Source organism: Scyliorhinus torazame, chromosome 10 (genome assembly GCF_047496885.1).
Source record: "Scyliorhinus torazame isolate Kashiwa2021f chromosome 10, sScyTor2.1, whole genome shotgun sequence".
Classification (NCBI taxonomy): domain Eukaryota; kingdom Metazoa; phylum Chordata; class Chondrichthyes; order Carcharhiniformes; family Scyliorhinidae; genus Scyliorhinus; species Scyliorhinus torazame.
In genome coordinates, this window is record NC_092716.1 from 114,908,417 (window position 1) to 114,935,471 (window position 27,055).

Here is a 27,055-nt window from a genome sequence, read left to right on the forward strand (position 1 = left end):
AGAAGGTGCTGGGAAGCTGAAAGGCCTGATGATGGGTAAATCACCCGGACCGGATGGACTAGAACATAGAACATGACAGCGCAGTACCGGCCCTTCGGCACTCGATGTTGCGCGACCCGTGGAACCACTTTAAAGCCCATCTACACTATTCCCTTATCGTCCATATATCTATCCAATGACCATTTGAATGCCCTTAGTGTTGGCGAGTCCACTACTGTTGCAGGCAGGGCATTCCACGCCCTTTCTACTCTCTGAGTAAAGAACCTACCTCTGACATCTGTCCTATATCTATCTCCCCTCAATTTAAAGCTATGTCCCCTCGTGCTAGACATCACCATCTGAGGAAAAAGGCTCTCACTGTCCACCCTATCTAATCCTCTGATCATCTTGTATGCCTCAATTAAGTCACCTCTTAACCTTCTTCTCGCTAACGAAAACAGCCTCAAGTCCCTCAGCCTTCCCTCATAAGATCTTCCCTCCATACCAGGCCACATTCTGGTAAATCTCCTCTGCACCCTTTCCAATGCTTCCACATCCTTCCTATAATGCGGCGACCAGAATTGCACGCAATACTCCAAATGCGGCCGCACCAGAGTTTTGTACAGCTGCAACATGACCTCATGGCTCCGAAACTCAACCCCTCTACCAATAAAAGCTAACACACCGTACGCCTTCTTAACAACCCTCTCAACCTGGGTGGCAACTTTCAGGGATCTATGTACATGGACACCGAGATCGCTCTGCTCATCCACACTACCAAAAATCTTACCATTAGCCCAGTACTCTGTCTTCCTGTTATTCCTTCCAAAATGAATCACCTCACACTTTTCTGCATGAAACTCCATTTGCCACCTCTCAGCCCAGCGCTGCAGCTTATCTATGTCCCTCTGAACTTGTAACATCCTTCCGCACTGTCCACAACTCCACCGATTTTAGTGTCATCTGCAAATTTACTCACCCATCCTTCTACGCCCTCCTTGAGGTCATTTATAAAAATGACAAACAGCAGTGGCCCCAAAACAGATCCTTGTGGTACACCACTAGTAACTGGACTCCAGTCTGAACATTTCCCATCAACCACCACCCTTTGTCTTCTTCCAGCTAGCCAATTTCTGATCCAAACTGCTAAATCACCCTGAATCCCATGCCTCCGTATTATCTGCAGTAGCCTACCGTGGGGAACCTTATCAAACCCTTTACTGAAATCCATATACACCACATCAACTGCTTTAGGGGCTGGTTTAGCACACTGGGCTAAATCGCTGGCTTTTAAAGCAGACCAAAACAGGCTAGCAGCACGGTTCGATTCCTGTACCAGCCTCCCCGAACAGGCGCCGGAATGTGGCGACTAGGGGCTTTTCACAGTAACTTAATTTGAAGCCTACTTGTGACAATAAGCGATTTTCATTTTCATTTTCATTTCATTTTTACCCTCATCCACCTGTTTGGTCACCTTCTCAAAGAACTCAATAAGGTTTGTGAGGTGCGACCTACCATTCACAAAACCGTGTTGACTATCTCTAATCAAATTATTTCTTTCCAGATGATTATACATCCTATCTCTTATAAACCTTTCCAAGACTTGGCCCACAACAGAAGTAAGGCTCACTGGTCAATAGTTACCGGGATTGTCTCTACTCCCCTTCTTGAACAAGGGGGCAACATTTGCGATCCTCCAGTCTTCTGGCACTATTCCTGTAGACAAAGATGACTTAAAGATCAAAGCCAAAGGCTCAGCAATCTCCTCCCTAGCTTCCCAGAGAATCCTAGGATAAATCCTATCTGGCCCAGGGGACTTATCTATTTTCACACTTTCCAGAATTGCTAACACCTGCTCCTTATGAACCTCAAGCCCTTCTAGTCTAGGAGCCTGAATCTTAGTATTCTCCTCGACAACATTGTCTTTTTCCTGTGTGAATACTGATGAAAATTATTCATTTAGCACCTCTCCTATCTCCCTGGACTCCACGCACAACTTCCCACTACTGCCCTTGACTGGCCCTACTCTTACCCTAGTCATTCTTTTATTCCTGACGTATCTGTAGAAAACTTTAGGGTTATCCTTGATCCTACCTGCCAAAGACTTCTCATGTCCCCTCCTGGCTCTTCTTAGCTCTCCCTTTAGGTCCTTCCTAGCTAACTTGTAACTCTCGAGCGCCCTAACTGAACCTTCATGTCTCATCTTTACATAAGCCTCCTTCTTCCTCTTGACAAGTGTTTCGACTGCTTTAGTAAACCACGGTTCCCTCGCTCGACCACTTCCTCCCTGCCTGACAGGTACATACTTATCAAGGACACGCAGTAGCTGTTTCTTGAACAAGCTCCACATTTCCATTGTGCCCATCCCCTGCAGTTTTCCTCTCCATCCGATGCATCCTAAGTCTTGCCTCATCGCATCATAATTGCCTTTCCCCCAGATATAACTCTTGCCCTGCGCTATATACCTATCCCTTTCCATCACTAAAGTAAACGTAATCGAATTGTGGTCACTATCACCAAAGTGCTCACCTACCACCAAATCTATCACCTGTCCTGGTTCATTACCCAGTACCAAATCCAATATGGTCTTGCCTCTCGTTGGCCTATCTACATACTGTGTCAGGAAACCCTCCTGCACACATTGGACAAAAACGGACCCATCTAAATTACTCGAACTATAGCATTTCCAGTCAATATTTGGAAAGTTAAAGTCCCCCATAACAACTACCCTGTTGCTTTCGCTCCTATCCAGAATTATCTTTGCAAACCTTTCCTCTGCATCTCAGGAACTTTTCGGAGGCCTATAAAAACCCCCAAACAGGGTGACCTCTCCTTTTCTGTTTCTAACCTCAGCCCATACTACCTCAGTAGACGAGTCCTCATCAAATATCCTTTCTGCCACCGTAATACTGTCCTTGACTAACAATGTCCCCCCTCCCCCTCTTTTACCACATTGCCTGAGCTTACTGAAATATCTAAACCCCGGCACCTGCAACAACCAATCCTGTCCCTGCTCTATCCATGTCTCCGAAATGGCCACAACATCGAAGTCCCAGGTACCATCCCATGCCACAAGTTTGAAGGCATACGGCATGCTTGCCTTCATTGGCCGGGGCATTGAGTATAAGAATTGGCAAGTCATGTTGCAGCTATATAGAACCTTAGTTAGGCCACTCTTGGAGTATAGTGTTCAATTCTGGTTGTCACACTACCAGAAGGATGTGGAGGCTTTATAGAGGGTGCAGAAGTGATTTACCAGAACGTTGCCTGGTATGGAGGGCATTAGCTATGAGGAGCGTTGAATAAACTCGGTTTGTTCTCACTGGAACGACGGAGGTTGAGGGGCGACCTGATAGAAGTCTACAAAATTATGAGGAGCATAGACAGAGTGGATAGTCAGAGGCTTTTCCCCAGGGTAGAGGGGTCAATTACTAGGGGGCATAGGTTTAAGGTGTGAGGGGCAAGGTCTAGAGTAGATGTACGAGGCAAGGTTTTTTACACAGAGGGTCGTGGGTGCCTGGAACTCGCTACCGGAGAAGGTGGTGGAAGCAGGGACGATAGTGACATTTAAGGGGCATCTTAACAAATACATGAATAGGATGGGAATAGAGGGATACGGACCCAGGAAGTGAAGAAGATTGTAGTTTAGTCGGGCAGCATGGTCAGCACGGGCTTGGAGGGCCGAAGGGCCTGTTCCTGTGCTGTACTTTTCTTTGTTCTTTGTTGTTTATTCTTTGTTCTCCCACCTTATTCTGGATGCTCCTGGCATTGAAGAAGACACACTTTAAACCACCTTCCTGCCTGCCGGTACACTCCTGCAACTTTGAAACCTTACTCATGACCTCACTACTCTCAACATCCTGTATACTGGAGCTACAATGCAGCTTCCCAATCCCCTGCTGAAGTAGTTTAACCCCTTCCAAAGAGCATTAGCAAATTTACCCCCAGGATATTGGTGCCCCTCTGGACCAGGTGTAGACCATCCCGTTTGTAGAGGTCCCACCGGCCCCAGAATGAGCCCCAAATATCCAGAAATCTGAAACCCTCCGTCCTGCACCATCCCTGTCGCCACGTGTTCAACTCCTCTCTTTCCCTATTCCTCGTCTCGCTAGCACGTGGCACGGGTAACATCCTTGATCTAAGTTTCCACCCTAGCTCCTTGAATTCCTGCCTTACATCCCTATCCCTTTTCTTATCTATGTCATTGGTACCTATGTGAACCATGACTTGGGGCTGCTCCCCCTCCCCTTTAAGGATCCCGAAAACACGATCCGAGACATCACGGACCCTGGCACCTGGGAGGCAACACACCAACTGCGAGTCTCTCTCGTTCCCAAAGAATCTCCTATCTATCCCCCTAACTATGGAGTCTCCAATGACTAATGCTCTACTGTTCTCCGCCCTTCCCTTCTCAGCAACAGGGACAGACCCCGTGCCAGAGACCTGTACCACAAGGCTTACCCCTGGTAATGCCCTCCCCCCAACAGTATCCAAAGCGGTATACTTGTTACTGAGGGGAACGACCACAGGGGATCCCTGTACTGACTGCTTCCTCCCAGCCGCTCTCACCGTCACCCATCTTTCTTTATTCTTTGGAGTAACTACATCCCTGAAGCTTCTATCTATAACCACCTCTGCCTCCCGAATGATCCGAAGTTCATCCAGCTCCAGCTCCAGTTCCCTAATGCGGTTTCTGAGGAGCTGGAGATGGGTGCACTTCCCACAGATGAAATCAGCAGGGACACTGACGGCGTCCCTCACCTCAAACATTCTGCAGGAGGAACATCGCACTACCTTCTCTGCCATCCCCTCTAGTTAAAAAAACAAACAAAAAATAAAAATAAAAGAAAGAAAGAGCTTACCTGTTATTCACGCCATCCTTTAGGGTAAAGGAGGTGGAAGGGTGAGGGACACTACAAGTGTCGTGTCTAGGGGTTAGAAACTGCCCAACTTAAATACAGGTAAAAATAAAACAATTAAACAGCAACCACTGCGCCCCACACAAAAACAGCAATCAGCTGTTATGGGCCTGTGCAAACAATTTAAATCTTTACTACTTACCCAGCAGTCACTCTGTCCTCACTCCGACTGGATTCAGCTGGAAACTCCCTACAGTAAGCTTTTTAAAAATTTACTCCCCTTCTCAACAAGCACTCACTCAGCAACCACTGTGCCCCGCACGATAACACCTCAGGGAAAAGAAAAACTACTTGCCAGTCATCAGTCAATCACTTACCTGCAGGCTGTGACGTCATGGTTCAACTTCTTTCTACTTCTACCTGCCCCCGAGCCTTCCTCTCGGCTGGGATCCTTATAGCAGTTGGTTTTTTTTGGTTAGAGGAGAGGGTAGGGAGGGAAACACTGAAGAAGTGTTTCGGGTTTAAGTGTCACTTGACAACAGCTCCTCCACAAACCACCTTCAAGTTACGGTGACCACAGTGCACGTATGCAAATTTCCCCTGCAACATCCAATCAGCAGCCCTCTGCTGACTACAGCCCAAGGTTCTGAAGGAGATAGCTGAGGAGATTGTGGGGAAATTGGTGGTGATCTTTCAGGAATCACTGGAGTCAGGGAGGGTCCCAGAGGATTGTGTAATGACTAATGAAACACCCCGTTAAGAAGGGAGGGAGGCAGAAGACGAGGAATTATCGGCCGGTTAGCCTGACTTCGCTCATTGGTAAGATTTTAGAGTCCATTATTAAGGATGGAGATTGTGGAATACTTGGAAGTGCATGGTTAAATGGGGCTGAGTCAGCAGGACTTCGTCAAGCGTCATGCCTGACAAATCTGTTAGAATTCTTTGAGGAGGTGATGAAGAAGTTAGACAAAAGAAAGCCAATGGATGTGACCTATTTGGATTTCCAGAAGGCATTTGACGAGGTGCCATACACGCGGCTGTTAAATAAGATAAGAGTCCATGATGTCAGCGGCAAGGTACAGGCATGGATGGAGGATTGGCTGATTGGCAGAAGGCAGAGAGTGGGGATAAAGGGGTCTTTTTCAGAATGGCAGTCTGAGACTATTGGTGTTCCGCAGGGGTCAGTGTCGGGACCACAACTATTCACAATATACATTAACGATCTGGAAGAGCGAACTGAGGGCGTTGTTGCTCAGTTTGCAGATGTTACAGAGCTATGCAGGGGGATAGAGAGTGTTGAGGAAGCGGGGAGGCTGCAGAAGGGCTTGGACAGGCTAGGAAAGTGGGCAAAGAAGTGGTAAATGGAATACAATGTGGAAAAGTGTGAGGTGATGCACTTTGGTAGGGAGAATAAATGATTTGACTATTTTCGAAATGGGGAAAGGCTTTGGAAATCTGCAAGTGAAATGGACTTAGTTCTAGTTCAGGATTCTCTTCAGGTTAACATGCTGATTCAATGCAATGTTAGCATTCATGTTGAGAGGGTGAGAATACAAGAGCAGGGATGTGCTGCTGACGCTGTATAAGACTCTGGTCAGACCCCATGTGGAATAATGTAAGCAGTTTTGGACCCCGTACCTAAGGAAGGATATGCTGGCCTTGGAGGGAGTCCAGAGGAAGTTCACTAGAATGGTTCTGGGAATGAAGGCTTGTCATATGAGGAGCGGTTGAGGACTCTGGGTCTTTTCTGTATGGAGTTTAGAAGGATGAGGGGGTATCTCATTGATTGTTACAGAATACTGTGAGGCCTGGATAGAGTGGACATGGAAAAGATGTTTTCACTAGTAGGAGAGACTAGCACCCAAGGACACAGCCTCAGAGACTGAAGGGACCATCCTTTAAAACTGAGATGAGGAGGAATTTCTTCAGTCAGAGAGTGATGAATGTGTGGAACTCATTGCCGCAGAAGTCTGTGGAGACCAAGTCAACGTGTCTTTAACACAGAGATTGATAGGTTTTTGATTAATAAGGGATTCAGGAGTTATGGGGAGAAGGCAGAAGAATGGAGATAAGAAATATCAGCCATGATTGAATGGCGGAGCAGACTCGTTGTGTCGAATGGGCTAATTCTGCTCCTATGTCTTATGGTCTAAACTGATCAAAAATTATTTTCTTGGAGAAACCTGCTGCTTTTTTGAGTTGGCCTTAGAGCGACAGAGGCAGCAGCAAAATTAGTTTTTGGAATATTTTGGACTGTTAGCGAGAACTCTTATCGCTAAGCCTCCCTCTCCCAATTGGAGTATTATGAGCAGTTTTGGGCACTGTATCCAAGGAAGGATGTGCTGGCCTTAGAAAGGGTCCAGAGGAGATTCACAAGATGACCCCTGGAATAAAGAGCTTGGCATATGAAGAGCAGTTGACGACGAGCAAATATTTGGCTCGTTTCCATTAGAACAAAAGAACAAAGAAAGGTACAGCACAGGAACAGGCCCTTCGGCCCTCCAAGCCTGCGCCGACCATGCTGCCCGTCTAAACTAAAATTTTCTACACTTCTGGGGTACGTATCCCTCTATTCCCATCCTATTCATGTATTTGTCAAGATGCCCCTTAAACGTCACTATCGTCCCTGCTTCCACCACCTCCTCCGGCAGTGAGTTCCAGGCACCCACTACCCACTGTGTAACAAACTTACCTCGTACATCGCCTCTAAATCTTGACCCTCGCACCTTAAACCTATTCCCCCTAATAATTGACCCCTCTACCCTGGGAAAAAGTCTCTGACTATCCACTCTGTCTATGCCCCTCATAATTTTATAGACCTCTATCAGGTCGCCCCTCAACCTCCTTCGTTTCAGTGAGAACAAACTGAGTTTATTCAACCTCTCTTCATGGCTAATGCCCTCCATACCAGGCAACATCCTGGTAAATCTCTTCTGCACCCTCTCTAAGGCCTTCTGGTAGTGTGGCTACCAGAATTGAACACTATAATTCCAACATTGTTCCAATTTTGAATGATTGAAGAAATACTTGTTTACGTAACAACTTAATTGTGATTCCCAAAGGTGGAATTTGTGCCACATGACCAGGAAGTAGTAATTCTTCTATCATCTACCTTCAGCAAGGCACATCATGGAGGAATAATAGTTATCCCATAGCTAATTGAAGGGCCTAATGCCTACTTTCGATCTTCTCAAAGAAATTGGCCAGTGATAAACTGGACAACAAGCACCCGCTCACGAAGATTCAGCAGCCATTGTGGCCTAAGGAGTGTAGCCATCTGAGATGGCCACTTACAATAAGAAACATGGACGGTCACAAAGCATAATGGGAAAAATGGACAGTGTAAGGTTCAGGCAAGCTCCGAGCCTGAATGTATATTTGTGAGCCAAGAATCCAGACAGTATCGAAACCCCCAACCGATTAGCATCTTGATGGCCCATCTCTGTAAGACAAAAGACTGATACTTGAGCAATCGATACAATCCCAGACATTTCGGTGCCACTCCCTGTACCCAGGAAGCGTAAATAACAGGGTCAATGACCGCCTAAGACACGCCCAGCCATCAAGGCACCCACCCCTTTATTGGCTCAAATCGAACACAGTGATCAAGAATTACCCAATTAATGGGGTCCAAACCGAAGAACCGCCCAAAAGAGCGTGAAAATCCCAAAGGATAAAGAGAGAGACCGCCATGTGTTCAACCTCTCTTGGACCTGGTGCTCCGGCAACGTCCACCTCCAATTGCAGCACCACCAGAAGCAAGTTCAAGTTCAACGCCCGCTACCAGACCATGAGCCCAGCTGAGCAGCAGTTACTTCTCCAGACCCAGTAGATCCAGATCCAAAAAGCAGCCACTGTTCCTCTGACCTAAGCCGGGTGCCTGAAGTTAAGTACAGATTGTCATAGTTGATAGGTGTAGTTTAACTAGTAGTGTTTGTGTTGCATGATAATTGTGTGTGTAAATAAAGTACCCTTGATCTTGAACTAACTAACTGGTGTTTGGCTCTTTGATCAGTATCAGGTTGAACCTTGTGGTGGTATAATTTGATACCTGGCGACTCTGAGCAATATAATATCGATATCAAAAGAAAGAAGGACAACCTCATTGATTGCCATATTTACAGTAGGTAAAAAAGGCAACAGGAGCAATCGCCAGCTGAAGGTCATTACATTGAAGATATTTTAAAATGATCTTTCGTTGGAGACAGGAAGTTCAGGAGTAATACCCTATTAGCTCAATGCCATCAAACATCCTGCCCACCCTTTGCCTGCTCTACCACTCCATGCTCCCCAGAACAAAACCTCTGGGGCCATTCCAACGAGACTAGCATATCTATATTCATCTGTAAAAACTGCATGTGGCGATGTGAAAGGTATCAGCAGTTTGTGCAAAGGTGAAGCTGCATGATACTTAAGGACTGACTGTATAAACCAGATGTATGGAGCCTTGCCTGTTTGTCGTACATTTGAGAATATGTCCATGATATTCTGTAGTGGACAGACAGGTTTTTAAAAGGCATCAGTGGGCAAGACTCCTCACTGGCAACTCACTGTTAATGTTCAATCTCTAGCATGACACATAGATCCGGAATGAAATGTTGTCAGTAACCTGCATAAACCACTGAACAATATAGGACAGACTTGGAGGAAAAGAGTGGGAGGCAGTAATGGAGATGGAGAAATTCAGGCAAGCACTGTATTACCCATCCTTTTGCCTTGTAGGAGGTGTGCTGCTCCTGCATAATGAGTTCACCTGGTGGAAATGATATGCATAGAATTTCTAACAATACTGACTTAAATTGTAGGCAAGGGAATATTGTGCTGACACATTGCTTTCATAATGGTTTTACTGCCCCTGGATATTTGCCGCCTGTCATAGTCCTCTGCAGGAGTGTAACCTTTCCTTGTTCCGTATGCCAAATTGACTGTTTGCACCTCTGTTGCTTGGACAAAACTGTTTGACATCCTTTTGCACTTTACAGAGCTCCACTGTGAATTTCTAGTTTTGAACTTTGTTAAAAACTCAAATTAAACTTTGTCAGTGAATAACAGCCTGCTGGTATTAAGTGGCTATTGACTTCTCATAGAGTCATAAGAGTTTCAAAGCACAGCAAAAGGCCCTTCAGCCCATCGTGTCTGTGCCGGCCATCAAGCATAGATCTATTCTAATCCCATTTTCCCGCTCTTGATCCAGAGCCTTGTATGCAATGTATGTCCTGATCCTTAGATTGCTGAAGCTTTTCTTTTGTAACACAGCAGTTGGTAGTTGATCACCTTATTGAGCAGGTAAAGGTTTTTGTTTATTTGCACTTTTTCCAAACTTTTACTTTTTTGGAGTCAGTTTTGGCTTAGTAGCAGTGCTCTCACTGCTGAATCAGAAAGCTGTGGGAAGGACTTTTTTGGATGAAGAGGTTTCCCGCTCTGCCAACCAGTTAGCAGGAACAGTTAGTAGTCCAAATATGTGCATTTTAGGTGGATTGGCCATGCTAAATTGCCCCTTAGTTTCCAAAGGTTAGGTGGGGTTGCAGGGGAGTAGATCTGGGCGGGGTGCTCTTTCAGATGTTTGGTGCAGACTCGATGGGCTGCGTGGCCTCCTACTGCACTGTAGGGACTCTATGATTCTATGAATGCATCCCAGCTGACTCCAACTGCCCTGCAGCCATTTAACCCTCATTGAAACTTTAATTGGCTGGAGACCAGACTTTCTCACTCTGGAGGAACCCAATTTAAAAAGCTGCTGGCCAATCTGATTGACCAGCATCTCTGTAATTGCAGAAATGCCAGGTTCAAGTGGAGGCCACTGCTGGGACTACAGGCAGTCCCCATTAGGAAGGAAGGTTGGGAGACAGGTTTCACGGGCTCTTGGGGAGGTTTGAAGCAGTGTTTGACCTTGTGGAGGTGTCTCCAATGGGCATAGGGAATTCCCAAAGTGATAGATGGAGCTGAGAAGATTGATGGCTATGGTCCTCACTTTGACCTCTGTTTGCCTCCTCTTGATTGTCTGTGTGGTGGCTATGGCTGAGCCAGCTCAAACTGTCCATTCTCTGGTCTCCTATAACATGTGCCCCTGGCTATTTTGCTGTCCTCATTATTTAAAAAAAAAAATTTTTAGAGTACCCAATTCTTTTTTTTTTCCAATTAAGGGGCAATTTAGCATGGTCAATTCACCAAAACTGCACATCTTTTTGGGGGTGAGACCCACGCAGACATGGGGAGACTGTGCACACTTCACATGGACAGTGACCCAGGGCTGGGGCCGCATCCGGGTCCTCCGTCCCGTGAGGCAGCAGTGCCAACCACTGTGTGCCACCGTGCTGCCCCTTGCTGTCGGGTGTAGACACCTAAACTCTCCATTTGGTCCAATTCTGCATCTACCTTGGGCCGTAGGGTAGGGTAGGGTGTACAGAACAGGTCGAGCGCAGAAGTAGTCCGGTTAAGTCATCGGGTCCAAACTTATTCGCCCACTGCCCCTTTGGTGGTGCCCAAACCACCCTGCGGCACCGACGGGAAATCTGGACAGTACGTCTTCAGGGCCATGTGGACGCATGCGGCGCACTCACTGCCAATCTAACAGTAGGTGACATAACCAATCACGCCCAGCAAGTTCGGACCGCTCCCCTGGACCACCACCAGAGGAAAACTTGCAGATTGCTGATCATAGTCGACCACAACAGTTGAAGTGCCCACTTTTACCAGGGGTTCCCCCGTATAAATGGCCAACCGCGCATTGGTGTCCAAAAAGGTCCGCGATTGGAAGCCACACCGAATGTGGTTAAACGTATGGTGACTGCCAAGAGACACTGTCGCCCCAGTGTCGAACTCCAAGCAGGTGGTGTGTCCATTAATTTTCAGAGAGATCTGGATGGGTGCCACTCTTGGTGCAGCCACGCAGTGCAACTGCTGATAGGTGTTGTTGTCGTCTTTTGCATAGTAAGCCCTGTCATATGGGGGGGGGTCGGTGGGTGGGTAAATCCTCACAGGGCCTCCTGTTCCCTGCTGCCTGTTGCAAGCCCCATTGGTCGACGGTCATATTCCTGCTTCTCAAGGTTGGGAGAGAACGCCTGGCGGCGCTCCTGCCCTGTGTTATGCCGGCCTGCATTTTCCTGTAGGTGTGCCACTGCGGGGGCCAGCTACCTCAGTTTTAACCGAGTGTAATTGGTGCTTGCCTTGGTGTCCCAGACTGAGCACCACCATTACTTGGAGTTTCTGGACCCATTGTTCAGCACTTTCTCACAGGATGGCTATTTCCACCGAGCGTTGCAGGTCCAAGTCGGCCTCAGCTAGTAATTTCTTCTGCGTGGCCGTGTCACAGAGTTCACACACTAAGCGAGTCCGGAGAGTCTCACTTAATGTTTTCCGAATTTGCATGTCTCTGTCTGTTTACAGAGACAGGCCAGGAAGTCACTCACTGACTCGGCTTGGGCCTGAGTAACCGTGTGGAACCGGAAGTAGCTTCCAGGTCGAAATGCTTGCCCACTAATGCCACCAGGGTGGCAAACTACTATGTATCTGTGGGTCTGGGTGAGTCAGGCTTTTAAATCATACTGTAAGTAGGCCCCTCGCATGCTGTTAGCAATACCAAGTTTGTCTCTCATTGCGGACAATCGTATCCGCATTAAAAAATATTGCATGCTTTCGATGTATTCTCCCCAATCATCTGTACCTGCATTAAATGGCTCCAACTTTTCAATATGCGGCCAGTAGAGGGAGGCAGCAATCTGTGTCAACGGCAGCTTCCTGAATTCTCATCGCCAGTGTTGCATCGTGGTAAGAAGGATGCAGAGACGATAGATAGAAATTAATGAACAAGTTTTGTTTTGATTCAAGTCCAAACTCCTCCTCTCCCCGAATAGTCTCCTTTCCCGACCTGCGCCCAGGCTTGGGCTTTTATGTGAGTTGGGGCTCTCCCTGTTAAGGGGAAGCTCCGCTCCCTTAAACGGCAGTTCATATTCTGGGGAGGTCATGAGTCGGGAAACCCCCGAATTTGCCAACCAGACTTGGGAGAAAGTGCTCCGAATCTTCAGATTTGCATTCTAGGGGTGGTGGCTGACAGAAGTCAGACAGATGTCCCTGAAAACAGTGTGGAGGTGGCCACCAGGGCTACTGGATGCCAAAGCAGTTTGTTGAAAAGGCTTTACAATTCCAGTTACAATTAAAAACAACCAACCAAAGAAAAAGCTTTCTAACCCACATCCTTCGCACCCCCTCATCCCCACACATTCTCCGTGCCCCACCCATGCCAATTCATGCCCACCTACCACCATGGCCCCATTTTCACCCACTCAACCTCATAACCTTTTATAGTCCCAATTCCAACCTAGTGCAGACGCACACAAAACACATGCCCCCATCACTCTTATACGCTCCATAACAGTTAACCCATTATCTATCATTGGCAGACTTTAGAAGTGATGCACGATCAATGACCATTAAAGCGAGGTTGTCGTCCAACTGAAGGCTTTAATAATCTAGATGTTTTCCCCAGCAGCTCAGGTACAGAAAGAAGGCTGCTGGGGCAGCACGGGCTCTTATACCCCGCCTTGCAGGGCAGAGCTACCATACAGCTTGACCAAAGGAAACATACAATATCTACCAATGGTGTTCCAGCATTACCAGGTACCGTAATACCTCTACACAGACTACCACATTCACCCCTTGTTAAAAAAAAGTCCGGCAGGGGCGGTGGCTTGATATTACAAAATGGTAACATAGAACATTACAGCGCAGTACAGGCCCTTCGGCCCTCGATGTTGTGCCGACCTGTGAAACCACTCTAAAGCCCATCTACACTATTCCCTTATCGTCCATATGTCTATCCAATGACCATTTGAATGCCCTTAGTGTTGGCAAGTCCACTACAGTTACAGGCAGGGCATTCCGCGCCCTTACTACTCTCTGAGTAAAGAACCTACCTCTGACATCTGTCTTATATCTATCTCCTCTCAATTTAAAACCATGTCCCCTCATGCTAGACATCACCATCTGAGGAAAAAGGCTCTCACTGTCCACCCTATCCAATCCTCTGATCATCTTGTATGCCTCAATTAAGTTACCTCTTAACCTTCTTCTCTCTAACGAAAACAGCCTCAAGTCTCTCAGCCTTTCCTCATAAGATCTTCCCTCCATACCAGGCCACATTCTGGTAAATCTCCTCTGCACCCTTTCCAATGCTTCCACATCCTTCCTATAATGCGGCGACCAGAATTGCACGCAATACTCCAAATGCGGCCGCACCAGAGTTTTGTACAGCTGCAACATGACCTCATGGCTCCGAAACTCAATCCCTCTACCAATAAAAGCTAACACACCGTACGCCTTCTTAACAACCCTCTCAACCTGGGTGGAAACTTTCAGAGATCTATGTACATGGACACCGAGATCTCTCTGCTCTTCCACACTGCCAAGAATCTTACCATTAGCCCAGTACTCTGTCTTCCTGTTATTTCTTTCAAAATGAATCACCTCACACTTTTCTGCATGAAAGTCCATTTGCCACCTCTCAGCCCAGCGCTGCAGCTTATCTATCGTGGTAGAAATTATAGTTATGGAGGTACCGTAATACCTCCGTACAGCGTTTTTGTCTTATTGTCGTAACTCTTTACAGATTCACAATGAACTATATACACTTTGAAATGAAGCAATCAGTCGATCGGGGGCCCTGGTCGTCCTCTGTGATCGTCGAAGCTCTGGTGGTGACGCCGGTGGAGGCTCGGGCGTCTGTGACTCTGGGAGCATGGCCTCGATCTCTGTGGCAGCTTCGACAACCCTAGACGGCGCTGGTGGGGAAAACGGTTGATCTGGGAAGGGACCGTCTGCGGGATGCGTCGGTGGATTGGGGGGCCTAGACCGGGCCGGCGGAAGGACCGCTTGGGAAGGGGGCGGCTGTGGGAGGGAGGGTGGGACTGGTGACTGGGGTGTGCGTGGGAATCTGGCGGGCGGCAGGTCTCGTAGGGAGACCGTATCTTGCCGGCCGTCGGGGTACGCCATGCAGGCGTACTGGGGGTTAGCGTGGAGAAGATAGACCGTCTCGACCAACTGGTCCGACTTGTGCACCCGCACGTGTTTTCGGAGCAGGATGGGTCCGGGTGCTGCCAGCCAGGATGGGAGCGAGGTCCCAGAGGAGGACTTTCTGGGGAAGACAAGGAGACGTTCGTGAGGTGTTTGTTTGGTCGTGGTACGAAGCAGTGACCGGATGGAGTGGGGGGCATCCGGGAGGACTTCCTACCAGCAGGAGACTGGGAGATTCCTGGACCGTAGGGCCAGTAGGACGGTCTTCCAGACCGTTCCGTTCTGACGCTCTACCTGTCCATTACCCCGGGGGTTGCAACTGGTCGTCCTGCTCGAGTCGATGTCCTTGCTGAGCAGGAATTGATGTTGTTCGTCGCTCACAAAGGAGGACCCTCTATCACTATGTATGTAAGCGGGGAACCCGAACAGTGTAAAGATGCTATGGAGGGCCTTGATGACAGTGGTTGCGGTCATGTCAGGGCAGGGGATGGCGAATGGGAACCGGGAGGACTCGTCAATCACGTTCAGGAAGTATGTGTTGCGGTCGGTGGAGGGGAGGGGGCCTTTGAAGTCCATACTGAGGCGTTCAAAGGGACGGGAAGCTTTTATCAGATGCGCTTTCTCTGGCCTGTAGAAATGCGGTTTGCACTACGCGCTGATTTGGCAATTCCTGGTGGCTGTCCTGACCTCCTCGATGGAGTACGGCAGGTTGCGGGTCTTGATAAAGTGGAAGAAGCGAGTGACCCCCGGGTGGCAGAGGTCCTCGTGGAGGGTTCGGAGGCGGTCCACTTGTTCGTTGGCACATGTGCCGCGGGATAGGGCATCAGGAGGCTCGGTTAGCTTCCCGGGACGATACAAGATCTCGTAGTTGTAGGTGGAGTGTTCGATCCTCCACCGCAAGATCTTAGCGTTTTTTATCTTGCCCCGCTGTGCATTATCGAACATGAAAGCGACCGACCGTTGGTCAGTGAGGAGAGTGAATCTCCTGCCGGCCAGGTAATGCCTCCAATGTCGCACAGCTTCTACTATGGCCTGGACCTCCTTTTCGACTGAGGAGTGGCAGATTTCAGAAGCATGGACGGTACGTGAGAAGAAGGCCACGGGTCTGCCCGCTTGGTTTAGTGTGGCCGCCAGAGCTACGCCAGGCGCGTCGCTCTCGACCTGGAAGGGGAGGGGATGGCGTGCATCGTGGCCTTTACAATGTCTGCTTTGATGCGGCTGAAGGCCTGGCGGGCCTCTATCGACAGGGGAAAAATTGTGGATTGGATCAGGGGGCGGGCCTTGTCCGCATAGCTGGGGACCCACTGGGCATAGTAAGAGAAAAACCCTATGCAGCGCTTCAGGGCCTTGGAGCAGTGGGGGAGGGGAACTCCATAAGGGGGCGCATGCATTCAGGGTCAGGGCCTATAACTCCATTTCGCACTACGTAGCCGAGGATGGTTAGGCGGTCGGTGCTGAACACGCATTTATCCTTGTTATACGTAAGGTTAAGGATCTTTGCGGTCTGGAGGAATTTTCAAAGGTTGGTGTCGTGGTCCTGCCGGTCGTGGCCGCAGATGGTGACATTACCGAGATACGGGAATGTTGCCCGTAAACCGTACCTGTCAACCATTCGGTCCATCTCGCGCTGGAAGACCGAGACCCCGTTAGTGACACCGAAGGGAACCCTTAAGAAGTGGTAGAGTCGCCCATCTGCCTCGAAGGCAGTGTACTTGTGGTCACTAATGTGGATGGGGAGCTGGTGCTAGGCGGACTTAAGATCCACCGTGGAGAAGACCTTATAATGCGCGATCCTGTTTACCAGGGCGGATATGCGGGGGAGAGGGTACGTGTCCAGCAGTGTAAACCTGTTGATGGTCTGACTGTAGTTGATGACCATCCTATGCTTCTCCCCGGTCTTTACCACCACTACTTGAGCTCTCCAGGGACTGTTGCTAGCTTCCATGACTCCTTCCCTCAGTAGCCTTTGGACCTCTGACCCAATAAAGATCCGATCTTGGGCACTGTACCGTCTGCTCCTGGTGGCGACGGGTTTGTAATCCGGGGTGAGGTTCGCAAACAGGGAAGGCGGATCGACCTTGAGGGTCGCGAGGCTGCAGACAGTGAGAGGGGTATAGGGCTGCCGAATTTGAAAGTTAGACTTTGGAGATTGCACCGGAAGTCTAACCCTAGGAGTGTGGCCGCGCAGAGGTGGGGAAGGACGTAGGGCCGGTAATTTTTAACCTCCCTTCCCTGGACCATGAGTTTTGCTACACAAAACCCCTTTGTCTCTGCTGGGTGGGAACCGGAGGCCAGGGAGATTTTTTGATTAAAGGGGTGGACGGGGAGAGAACAGCGCCTTACCATGTTGGGGTGTATGAAGCTCTCCGTGCTCCCAGAGTCGATTTAGCAGGACGTCTCGTGCCCATTAATTAGTACTGTTGTTGTAGCAGTTGAGAGTTTTCGAGGCCGGGACTGGTCCAGGGTCACCGAGGCTAATCGCAGCAGCAGTTGAGTGTTCTCTTCGGGCGGTGTGTGGTCAGCCGAGCTGGAGTCCTGGGAGTCCATTCATGATGGCGGCGCCCATTGGTCGCACATGGCTGGGGGTGCACAAAATGGTGGCGCCCATCCATCGCACGCGGCATCCGCGGGACAAGATGGCGGCACCCGGGGGCCGCACGTGGCCCTGGAGGAGGACGATGGCGGCCCCGCTGGCCGCACGGGGACTGTGGAGAGGGTTGTGGTGTTGGTCCACATTCGCCACCGGAGACTGCAGCGACCGCACGGGCCTGGCACACCACCACGAAGTGCCCCTTTTTACCACATCCCTTGAAGGTGGATGCACGGGCCGGACAGCGCTGCCGGGGGTGCTTTGCCTGCCCGAAAAAGTAGCAGCGGGGCCCCCCGTGATTGCCAGGCCGCCTTGCAGCACAAGCTTGTGGGGGGATGGGACATGTCTCGGGGTTGGCTGCGGAGGGGTTCCTCGCTGCCCAGGGGCCTGCCGCGCGTCAGGGAAGTAAGCTCGGGTGTTTCGGGAGGCCACATCCAGGGAGCCTGCAAGGTCCCGTGCCTCCTTGAGGCCTAGGATGTCTTTCTCCAGCAATCGCTGGCGGATTTGGGAGGAAAGCATACCTGCAACAAAAGCGTCCCGGATCAAAAGTTCCATGTGGTCGCTCGCCGAAACTTGCGGGCAGCTGCAGTTTCTCCCCAACACCAGGAGCGCACAGTAGAATTCTTCCAGCGATTCCCCATGTATTTGTCGCCTCGTTGCTCGCAGATGTCGGGCGTAGACCTGTTTTACCGGGCGAATATAACGTCCTACCAGCTCCATTGCTGCATCAAAGTCGTCCGCGTCCTCGATGAGGGTGTAAATCTCTGGGCTCACCCTCGAGTGCAGAACTTGCAATTTCTGATCTCCCGTGGTTGTGTTTTCGGCCGTTCCAAGATATCCGTTAAAACATGCCAGCCAGTGCTTGAAGGTTGCTGCTGAGTTTGCCGTGTGGGGGCTGAGTTGCAGGCACTCCGGCTTGATTCGGAGCTCCATCCTTTTAAATCTAGCTTATTAAATTGATGCCAATGACCACTAATGCAAGGTAGTCTAACTGAAGGCTTTAATAAGCTAGATGTTTCCTTCAGCAGCTCAGGTACAGAAAGAAGGCTGCTGGGGCGGCACGGGCTCTTATACCCTGCCTTGCAGGGCGGAGCTACCATACAGCTTGACCAATAGGAAACATACAATATCTACCAATGGTGTTCCAGCATTACCAGGTACCGTAATACCTCTACACAGACTACCACAAAGAGCCATGGTGAGATTAAATAAAACAAACATCAAAATGCCCTTTGCAAACCTCACTATATTGTGAAAACACAAATTGATAAATAATTAAATCTCTTTAAGTACTTAGTCCTTTATATAAATAATAATTTCCTTCAAGTACATAGTCCCTTATGAATACAAACATTTTTATTGATAGCTCCACATTGAAGCCGGTTTATAATAACATGGAGCTTTTAATCAAACTTATGAACCCTCACTGTTCTTGTGATAGATTGTGGAAACAGTCAAGCAGCATTTGTGAATAATGAAACAGCAAGCACTGATTTTTTTCAACTGTAGGCTGTCGGTCGTATTCCCAAAATTTAGTGGACTTGGCGATTTAAATGACTAGACAAGTGACAGTTTCACAGAACATATCCACTTTTTTGCGTAGATTCGTGCCATCTTTTAACAATACAAAGGGGTGCCTGACTTCTCACAGAAGGTATCTGACCTCTCCGAAAGGGCACATTGTGCATTCATAAGGGTACCACACCTCAGCAAAAACTTCAGGCAGCTTTAGACCTTTTTCTCAAATGTCTAAAGTGCATGAGTTTTATTTTGGAAATCCCAGCAATGAAAATTGGATCTGTTTTGAAGACCGCTGCAATTTTCCATCTGCAGCTGTCTTAATGATTTTAAATGTGTAAAGTACAACCTGTGTCCACCCCACCCCCAAATGTAAATTGTGGGTGCCGGGTTCAATGGCATGAGTTCCATAATTGGGGCTCTGGCGCCACTTTGGTTAAGGCCTAGATTCTTTCCATCTCTGTGTAAATCCAAGCCTTACTATTAGTTACAGAGCTCTGTGAATTAATTCCTATTTCTTTCTATATATAGCCAATGGACTTAAAGTATCAAGTGAAATAGCAGCTAAATATTACAACTGAACACTTGAGAAACAATGGAAGATTCATTGCTATTGAATCGTAAAATAATTTGTCAAACAGCATTTAGGAGTTCCGTAATTTTGCCACTCTACGGTGTCATGAAAGTTATAACAAATAACAGAGTATAGAAAATTGATTTTTCCTCAAGTGTTCCCTGACTTGCAACAATATCTGGTATGGGAATAGAAATGTCATGTTGATTTATGTAATATATTAAAAAATTTGTTTTGGCTTGATGTGGATTTGTCTTCACAGATGATGGGCATTTGTCTGACTTTATTTACACTGGCGGTCAAATGCAATTTTTGGGGGTCTGAAGTTTAACGTGTAGCATGAACAATAAAAGTTAAATGACTCCCATGTTAAACATGAGGAACCATCCTCAGCTTCCAACAGTTAATTTCAAATTAAATTAAATTAGCCTGGGGTAAATATGCCGCGTTGAAACCTCACTGGTCTTTTTCTATCCCTGGCACAACAGCATGATTTGTTCTGAATTCAGTCTCTCACTGTGTAGGGGATGTTGTTCCAGACCTTGGTGTCATCTGGTAAGACATGGCTTTCAACCAATATGGTCGATAACAGACTAGTATACATTCATGTTATTTGTAACATTGATGGTTACTATTATATTTAACTGGTTATGTTTTTGGGGTTCTTTTTTAGGAAGGAGATATCTGGCCCAATTCCACGGCTGAAATAAATGTAATCTGCAGACCTAAAAAAGCAAAGATCTATGACCAAACATTTTACTGTGACATTACAGGTAATGAATATCAGGTATTAGTCACCCTTGATCTCGATCATTAATGCTTCATGCCCCAACCCACTTGCTGCTTCTCGTTTTTTCATCCATTTCTCCAGCCTCCTGATTGAGTTCTATCTGCCAAGCCAGTGGCTTTCCTCTGCTTTCCTCTTGACATTGTTCACAATATCCATTGTGGTTCCATTCACTACTCTTCAAAAGTTGCATTCCAAACAGCATAATTCCCTATTCTCAGCTGATTGACCTGTTCACTCTGAAGCAAAGAACACCTCTGCGATCAATAATAATTCGCCTGAATTGATAAATCTCTATCTCTCTGCACACTTGCTGCCTGACTCCTGTAGTGTTTCTAGCATTTTCACTTTTATTTATGCTCCCTAAATCTTTCTGCCATGTTATTTCTCTCCTTTCCTCCAATGAATGTTAAAACATACCTATTTAAACTTGTCTTCGGTTACCAACCTTCATTCTTCTCCAACTATTGTTCAATGTCGGGTTATTTTCACATCTGCAAAGTGCTTTGGACTTTTTTATATTGATGCAAGTGATTGAAAGTAAATCATATGTGTCAAGTGGAGTAAATTATATTAAGTCATTCTATAAATGTTGCTCCCATTGTTGAACAGATAGGTGTGTCACCCAAAAGAACACAGAGCCAGGTAAATCGGGAAGGCCTCTAGTTTAATTTCTGGACAGTGATGTAGTTGTGTGAGATTAATGAATAAAATTGGGCTATTCTCCACATTCATGTTCTACAGGAGGGGGAGGAAATGAAAAAAATAATAAAGAAGGAATCGGGATGCTTGTATGTCCTCGAGGGGGCATGTACATGGCCGGAGGACGGGTGAGTGCCACGGAGAGGGGACAGCACCCGGTCCAGATGACACTATGAGCGGGTGTCCGGGTTACAGGATCTGGGGATGGACCGCTGTGGCCGGGTGTGCATGGGCAGGGCGTTCCCGGGGCGGTGGGGGGGGAGGGGGGGGTGGGGAGATCAATGAGGTATTGGAGGGTCCTGGCTTGGGTGAAACTGCTGTTTGTCTGTTTCTCCAATGCCTTCCAAATATTGAACGCTATGGCAGGAATTTTGGATGTAGAACTCGCCCTCGTGGTGCAGTTGGTAGCCCAGGTGGCCAGACACCAGAGATGGTGGCAGCAGTAGGTCTGCAGATGCTCGAGGCGGCGGCCCATGTGCTGAACCCCGCCCCACACTCTGAGGATCCGGCCGCTCAACAGGCCAGGGAGGGACCCAGAGGGGGATACCCACAATGGCCCAAAGTGTGGTTTGAATAGATGACAGACAGCGTATGTTACAGGAGACTCTGCCTCAACAAGGAGATGGTGCAGCATCTGTGCCATTTCCTCGTAGACTTGGCACCACATGGAGGAGGAAGACACCTGCTCTAAGTGGCCGTCAAGGTCAGCGCAGCCCTGAACCTTTATGCCTCAGGACCATTCCGGGGCTCCGGAGGGCACCTGTGTGGTATCTCGCAGGCCACAGCCCACAGGTGGATCCGACAGGTCGCAGATGCCCTGTATGCCCGTGTGGAAAACTACATCACCTATGACATGGACCAAACCCAGCAAGATGTTCGGGCTATAGGCTTATCGCCGGGATGCCCCAGGTCCAGGGGGTAATAGATGCCATGCATGTTGCGCCCTGCGCTCATCGGGCCATCTGGTGGGGCCCTAAGTTAACAGGGGTTTCACTCCCTGAACATATAGCTCATATGCGACCACCAATTGAAGATCAATCACTCTTCCCGGGGAGTGTCAATGACGGCTACATCCTGGGACAGTTGGTCATCCTCGGCCTCTTCGAGGAGCACCCACCCCAGGATGGGCGGCTGGCTCTTGGGGGAATAGGGGGTACCCGCTGAGGACCTGGTTAATGACGCCAATACGGAGGCTGGAGACCAAAGCGGAGACCCGATACAATGAGGCCATGTGGCTAATGAGGCTGTGATTGAGTGGTGCATTGGACTCCTCAAGATGCGGTTCTGATAACTCGACCGTTCTGATGGTGCTCTGCAGCACACTGCCTGGAGGTTCACCCGCTTTGTGGTGGTCTGTTGTGCCCTCCGCAATCTCGCACAGCAGCGGGGCATCGAGCTGGAGGTTGGTGATGAGGATCATATGGCCACTTCCGAGGAGCATGAAGAGGAGAATGAGGGCAAGGACGATGAGGTTGGTCTGGATCAGCAGGGGCTGGAGGATTGGGCCAGGGAGGAACCAGAGGACCAGCGGGAGGCTGCAGGACAGGTGGCAGCAGACAGGGTCTGGAAAGCCCGCAGGGCCAGGCAGGCCCTCATACTCGCCCGATTCACTTAGGAGGTCGCCTGGTCCTTCACACCCCACTCCCATTTCCCCAGCTCACTTGTCACATGCACAACCGTGCCGCCTTGACCCGTGTGCTGACTGTGAGACGCAGCCTCATCAGAGGGATGGAACTTGGGGAGCTGGTGGCCACTGTCGCCACGCTATGGGACTGGTCTGGGTTAGCACCCAACGACCCCTCCTCCCGCTCAATACCCATAGGGTCTTGGGGTTCACCTTTGGATGGAGGGGCAGCTGGTTCAGGCACCGGCTGCCGCTGCAACATCTGGCTCCGCAATGTCTGCACCATGGTGTCGATACCCTCAGTGACATGCTCAGCAGTGCCAAGCCAATGCCGACTTGCGACTGGGACAGGCGTTCTTATCAAATAATTCACCTCACCCAATTTCCTTTCAGTCTGATGAGGCTGATTAAATCTTGCTTTTAATGAATGGTTCATTGAATGCGAGAATGAGAATTAAAGGTGCTGGTTTGATTCCCCTATTACCTGACATGTGTGACATGTACGGCCAAATTCAACTACATCCTTACGCAGTCCTGCCAATAAAAATTGCTTTGTATTTTTGCTTGAGTCGTCCTCACCCCAAATTGTTCCCTTCTGGAACCGCATGCTCTACCTGCAAAACCTCCTTTCTATAACCCACCGGTAAGACCACTTGATGAACTTCTGCCCATTTCTCATCTGTTTGAATATGCAAAGGGCCCATTTTCTCATTCATACATTATTTCTAATGTAAGATCATAAGACCATAAGACATAAGAGCAGAATTAGGCCACTCGGCCCATCGAGTCTGATCTGCCATTCAATCATGGTTGATATTTTTCTCATCCCCATTCTCCTGCCTTCTCCCCGTAACCCCTGATCCCCATATTGATCAAAAAACTATCTATCTCTGTTTAAAAACACTCAGTGATTTGGCCTCAACAACCTTCTGCGGCAATGAGTTCCAGAGATTCACCACACTCTGGCTGAAGAAATTCCTCCTCATCTCTGTTTTAAAGGATCGTCCCTTTAGTCTGAGATTGTGTCCTCTGCTTCTAGTTTTTCCTACAAGTGGAAACATTCTCTCTACATCCTCTCTATCCAGGCCACGCAGTATCCTGTAAGTTTCAATAAGATCCCCCCTCATCCTTCTGAACTCCAATGAGTACAGACCCGGAGTCCTCAACCGTTCCTCATACGACAAGCTCTTCATGCCAGGGATAATTCTTGTGAACCTCCTCTGGACGCTTCCCAAGGCCAGCACATCCTTCCTTAGATACGGGGCCCAAAACTACTCATAGTGTGGTCTGACCAGAGCCTCAGAAGTACATCCCTGGTCTTGTATTCTAGCGCTCTCGACATGTAGACTAACATTGCATTTACCTTTCTAACTGCCAACTGAACCTGCACATTAACCTTAAGAGAATCGGGAACAAGGACTCCCAAGTCCCTTTGTGCTTCTGATTTCCTAAGCTTCCCATTTAGAAAATAGTCTATGCCTCCATTTCTCCTTCCAAAGTGCATAACCTCACACTTTTCCACATTGTATTCCATCTGCCACTTCTTTGCCCACTCTCCTAGCCTGTCCAAATCCTTCTGAAACCCACCTGCTTCCTCAATAGTACCTGCCCCTCTACAGATCTTTGTATCATCTGCAAATTTAGCAACCGTGCCTTCAGTTCCTTCCTCCAGATCATTAATGTATATTGTAAAAAGTTGTGGTCCCAGCACCGACCCCTGAGGTACACCACTAGTCACTGGCTGCCATCCTGAAAAAGACCCCTTTATACCCACTGTCTGCCTTCTGTCAGCAGCCAACCCTCTATCCATGCCAGGATCTTACCCTGAACACCATGGGCTCTTAACTTATTGAACAGACTCCTATGCGGCACTTTGTCAAAGGCCTTCTGTAAATTTAAATAAATCATGTCCACTGGTTCTCCTTTGTCTAACTTCCTTGTTCCTTCCTCAAAGAACTCTAACAGATTTGTCAGACATGGCCTAGCCTTGACGGAGCCGTGCTGACTCAGTCCTATTTGATCATGCACTTCTAAGTACTCTGTGATCTCATCTTTAATAATGGACTCTAAAACCTTACCAATGACCAAAGTCAGGCGAACCGGCCTATAATTTCCCGTCTTCTGCCTCCCTCCCTTCTTAAACAGTGATGTTACATTAGCCACCTTCCAGTCTTCTGGGACTCTTCCTGCCTCCAGTGATTCCTGAAAGATCATCACTAATGCCTCAACAATTTCCTCAGCTATCTCTTTTAGAACCCTGTGGTGTAGTCCATCCGGTCCAGGTGACTGTAAAACCTGTCTGCTTACCATTGGCTGGGGACTAATGACAATCCCACCTCAGCTATCTCTTTTAGAACCCTGTGGTGTAGTCCATCCGGTCCAGGTGACTGTAAAACCTGCTTGTTTACCATTGGCTGGGGACTAATGACAATCCCACAATCCTGTGAGAGTATGAGCTTCCCCAATGAGGGGAGCAGAGAAACCATTAGTAAACTCCAAGTATAAATAAAGCTGGCCAGTTTGGAACCAACAGGAAGGAGTGTGCAGCAGGGGAAGTTGCTGCTGCTGTTATATATATGTTATTGTAAATAAATGTTATTACTTTGTATCCTTAAAACTCGTGCTGGATTCTTCGTGGCCCTCACAAAAGTGACTTATCCACCTTCAGACCTTTCAGTTTCCCCAGAACCTTCTCCTTAGTAATGGTCACTGCACTCACCTCTGCCCCCTAGTTCTCCTGGAGCTCTGGCATCCCACTGGTTTCTTTGTATGCTTTTTCTTTAGCTTTTATGCTGTCCTTGACTCCCCTTGTTAGCCATGGATGCCTTGTCCTCTTAGCATGTTTCTTCCTCCTTGCGATGAATTTCTGTTGTGCCTCCCGAATAACCCCCAAAAACCCCTGCCACTGCTGTTCCACTGTCTTCCCTGCTAGGCTCCTTTTCCAATTAACTCTGGCCAGCTCCTCCCTCATGTCTTTGTAATTTCCCATATTCAATTGTAATACTGTTACATCTGATTGCAGCTTCTCCCTCTCAAACTGCAGATTAAATTCTATCATATTGTGGTCACTGCTCCCTAAGGGTTCCTTCACCTTAAGTTCCCTAATCAAGTCTGCATCATTACACATCACTAAATCCAGAATTGCCTCTTCCCTAGTAGGCTCTGTCACAAGCTGCTCCAAAAAACCATCTTAGACATTCCACAAATTCCTTTTGTAGGATCCACTACTAACCTGATTTTCCAAGTCCACCTGCATATTGAAGTCCTCCATGATTATTGTAATATTGCCTTTTTTACATGCCTTTTCTATTTCCTGATTCATTTTCTGCCCCATCTCCTGACTACTACTAGGGGTCCTGTACATAACTCCCATCAGGGCCTTTTTACCTTTGCGATTTCTCAACTCTACCCACAGAGATTCTATGCCTTCTGATCCTATATCGCTCCTTGCTATCGATTTAACTTCATTCCTTACTAACAATGCAACCCAGCCCCCTTTGCCCATCTGCCTGTCCTTTCGATAGGACACATATCCTTGAATATTTAGATCCCAGCCCTGATCCCCTTGTAGACACGTCTCTATGATGCCCACAACATCGTACAGGCCAATTTCAATGTGCGCAAGAGCTCATTTACTTTGTTCCGTATACTGCGCGCATTTAGGTACAACACCCCCAATCCTGCATTGACACTTGTCCCTTTTCACTCTTATCACCTTTTTTGCTCTACCCGAGGGTGATGTTGTTCTTTTATTTTGGTTCTCTATTTCCCCTTCAGTTATTACACCTTCTAAGCTCACATTCTGGTTCCCACCCCCCTGCCAAACATCCAGGCACACACTCAGATTCCATCTTTGTATATGCTTTCTGGAATAACTTCTTGACCTCTGAATCTGTTTGTTGTAATTCAGCCAACTTGCTTGAACTAAAGATATCTGCTTCATCCACCACCTTCTCTGGTTCTTCACTATCCATTTGATCAAACACGGTTCCTGACAATTCATCCACCTCATGTTCTTTGTCTTGACTAACCATCTGATCAAGCATTAGATCCTGACAATTCAATCTCAACCTCCCTATTGGCACTCCTCAAGTTCTCTTCCTTCTGTCTCAGCCTGTGGCTTTATAATAGAGTTACAACTCGATCAGAAAACACTCCCGGATATACTTCTTGCAACATCTCAGTTGTTTGACTTTTCACTGGCTTTTCAACCACAGTAGGCTGCACTCCCACCTGTGATCCAGCTATATTATTACCTAGGATAAATTGTACCTCTGGCAATGATATTTCTTCTATTATTCCTACTACCACTCCACCACTTTTCAACTGACTCTCTAATCTTACCTTACATAGTGGCACACTACTGCTCTCACCACTGATCCCACATATTGCCACCTTTTCTTGCAATGTGCCT

General features: G+C 48.0%; 1 protein-coding gene across 1 annotated transcript in view; it reads left to right on the forward strand.

Moving 5' to 3' along the window:
- hydin (HYDIN axonemal central pair apparatus protein) overlaps positions 1-27,055 on the forward strand; it is a 1,604,351-nt gene that overhangs the window by 376,754 nt on the left and 1,200,542 nt on the right. The window contains exon 11 of the mRNA XM_072518656.1: positions 20,202-20,301. Coding sequence (XP_072374757.1) covers positions 20,202-20,301 — 100 coding nt within the window. The remainder of the gene's footprint in view (positions 1-20,201; positions 20,302-27,055) is intronic.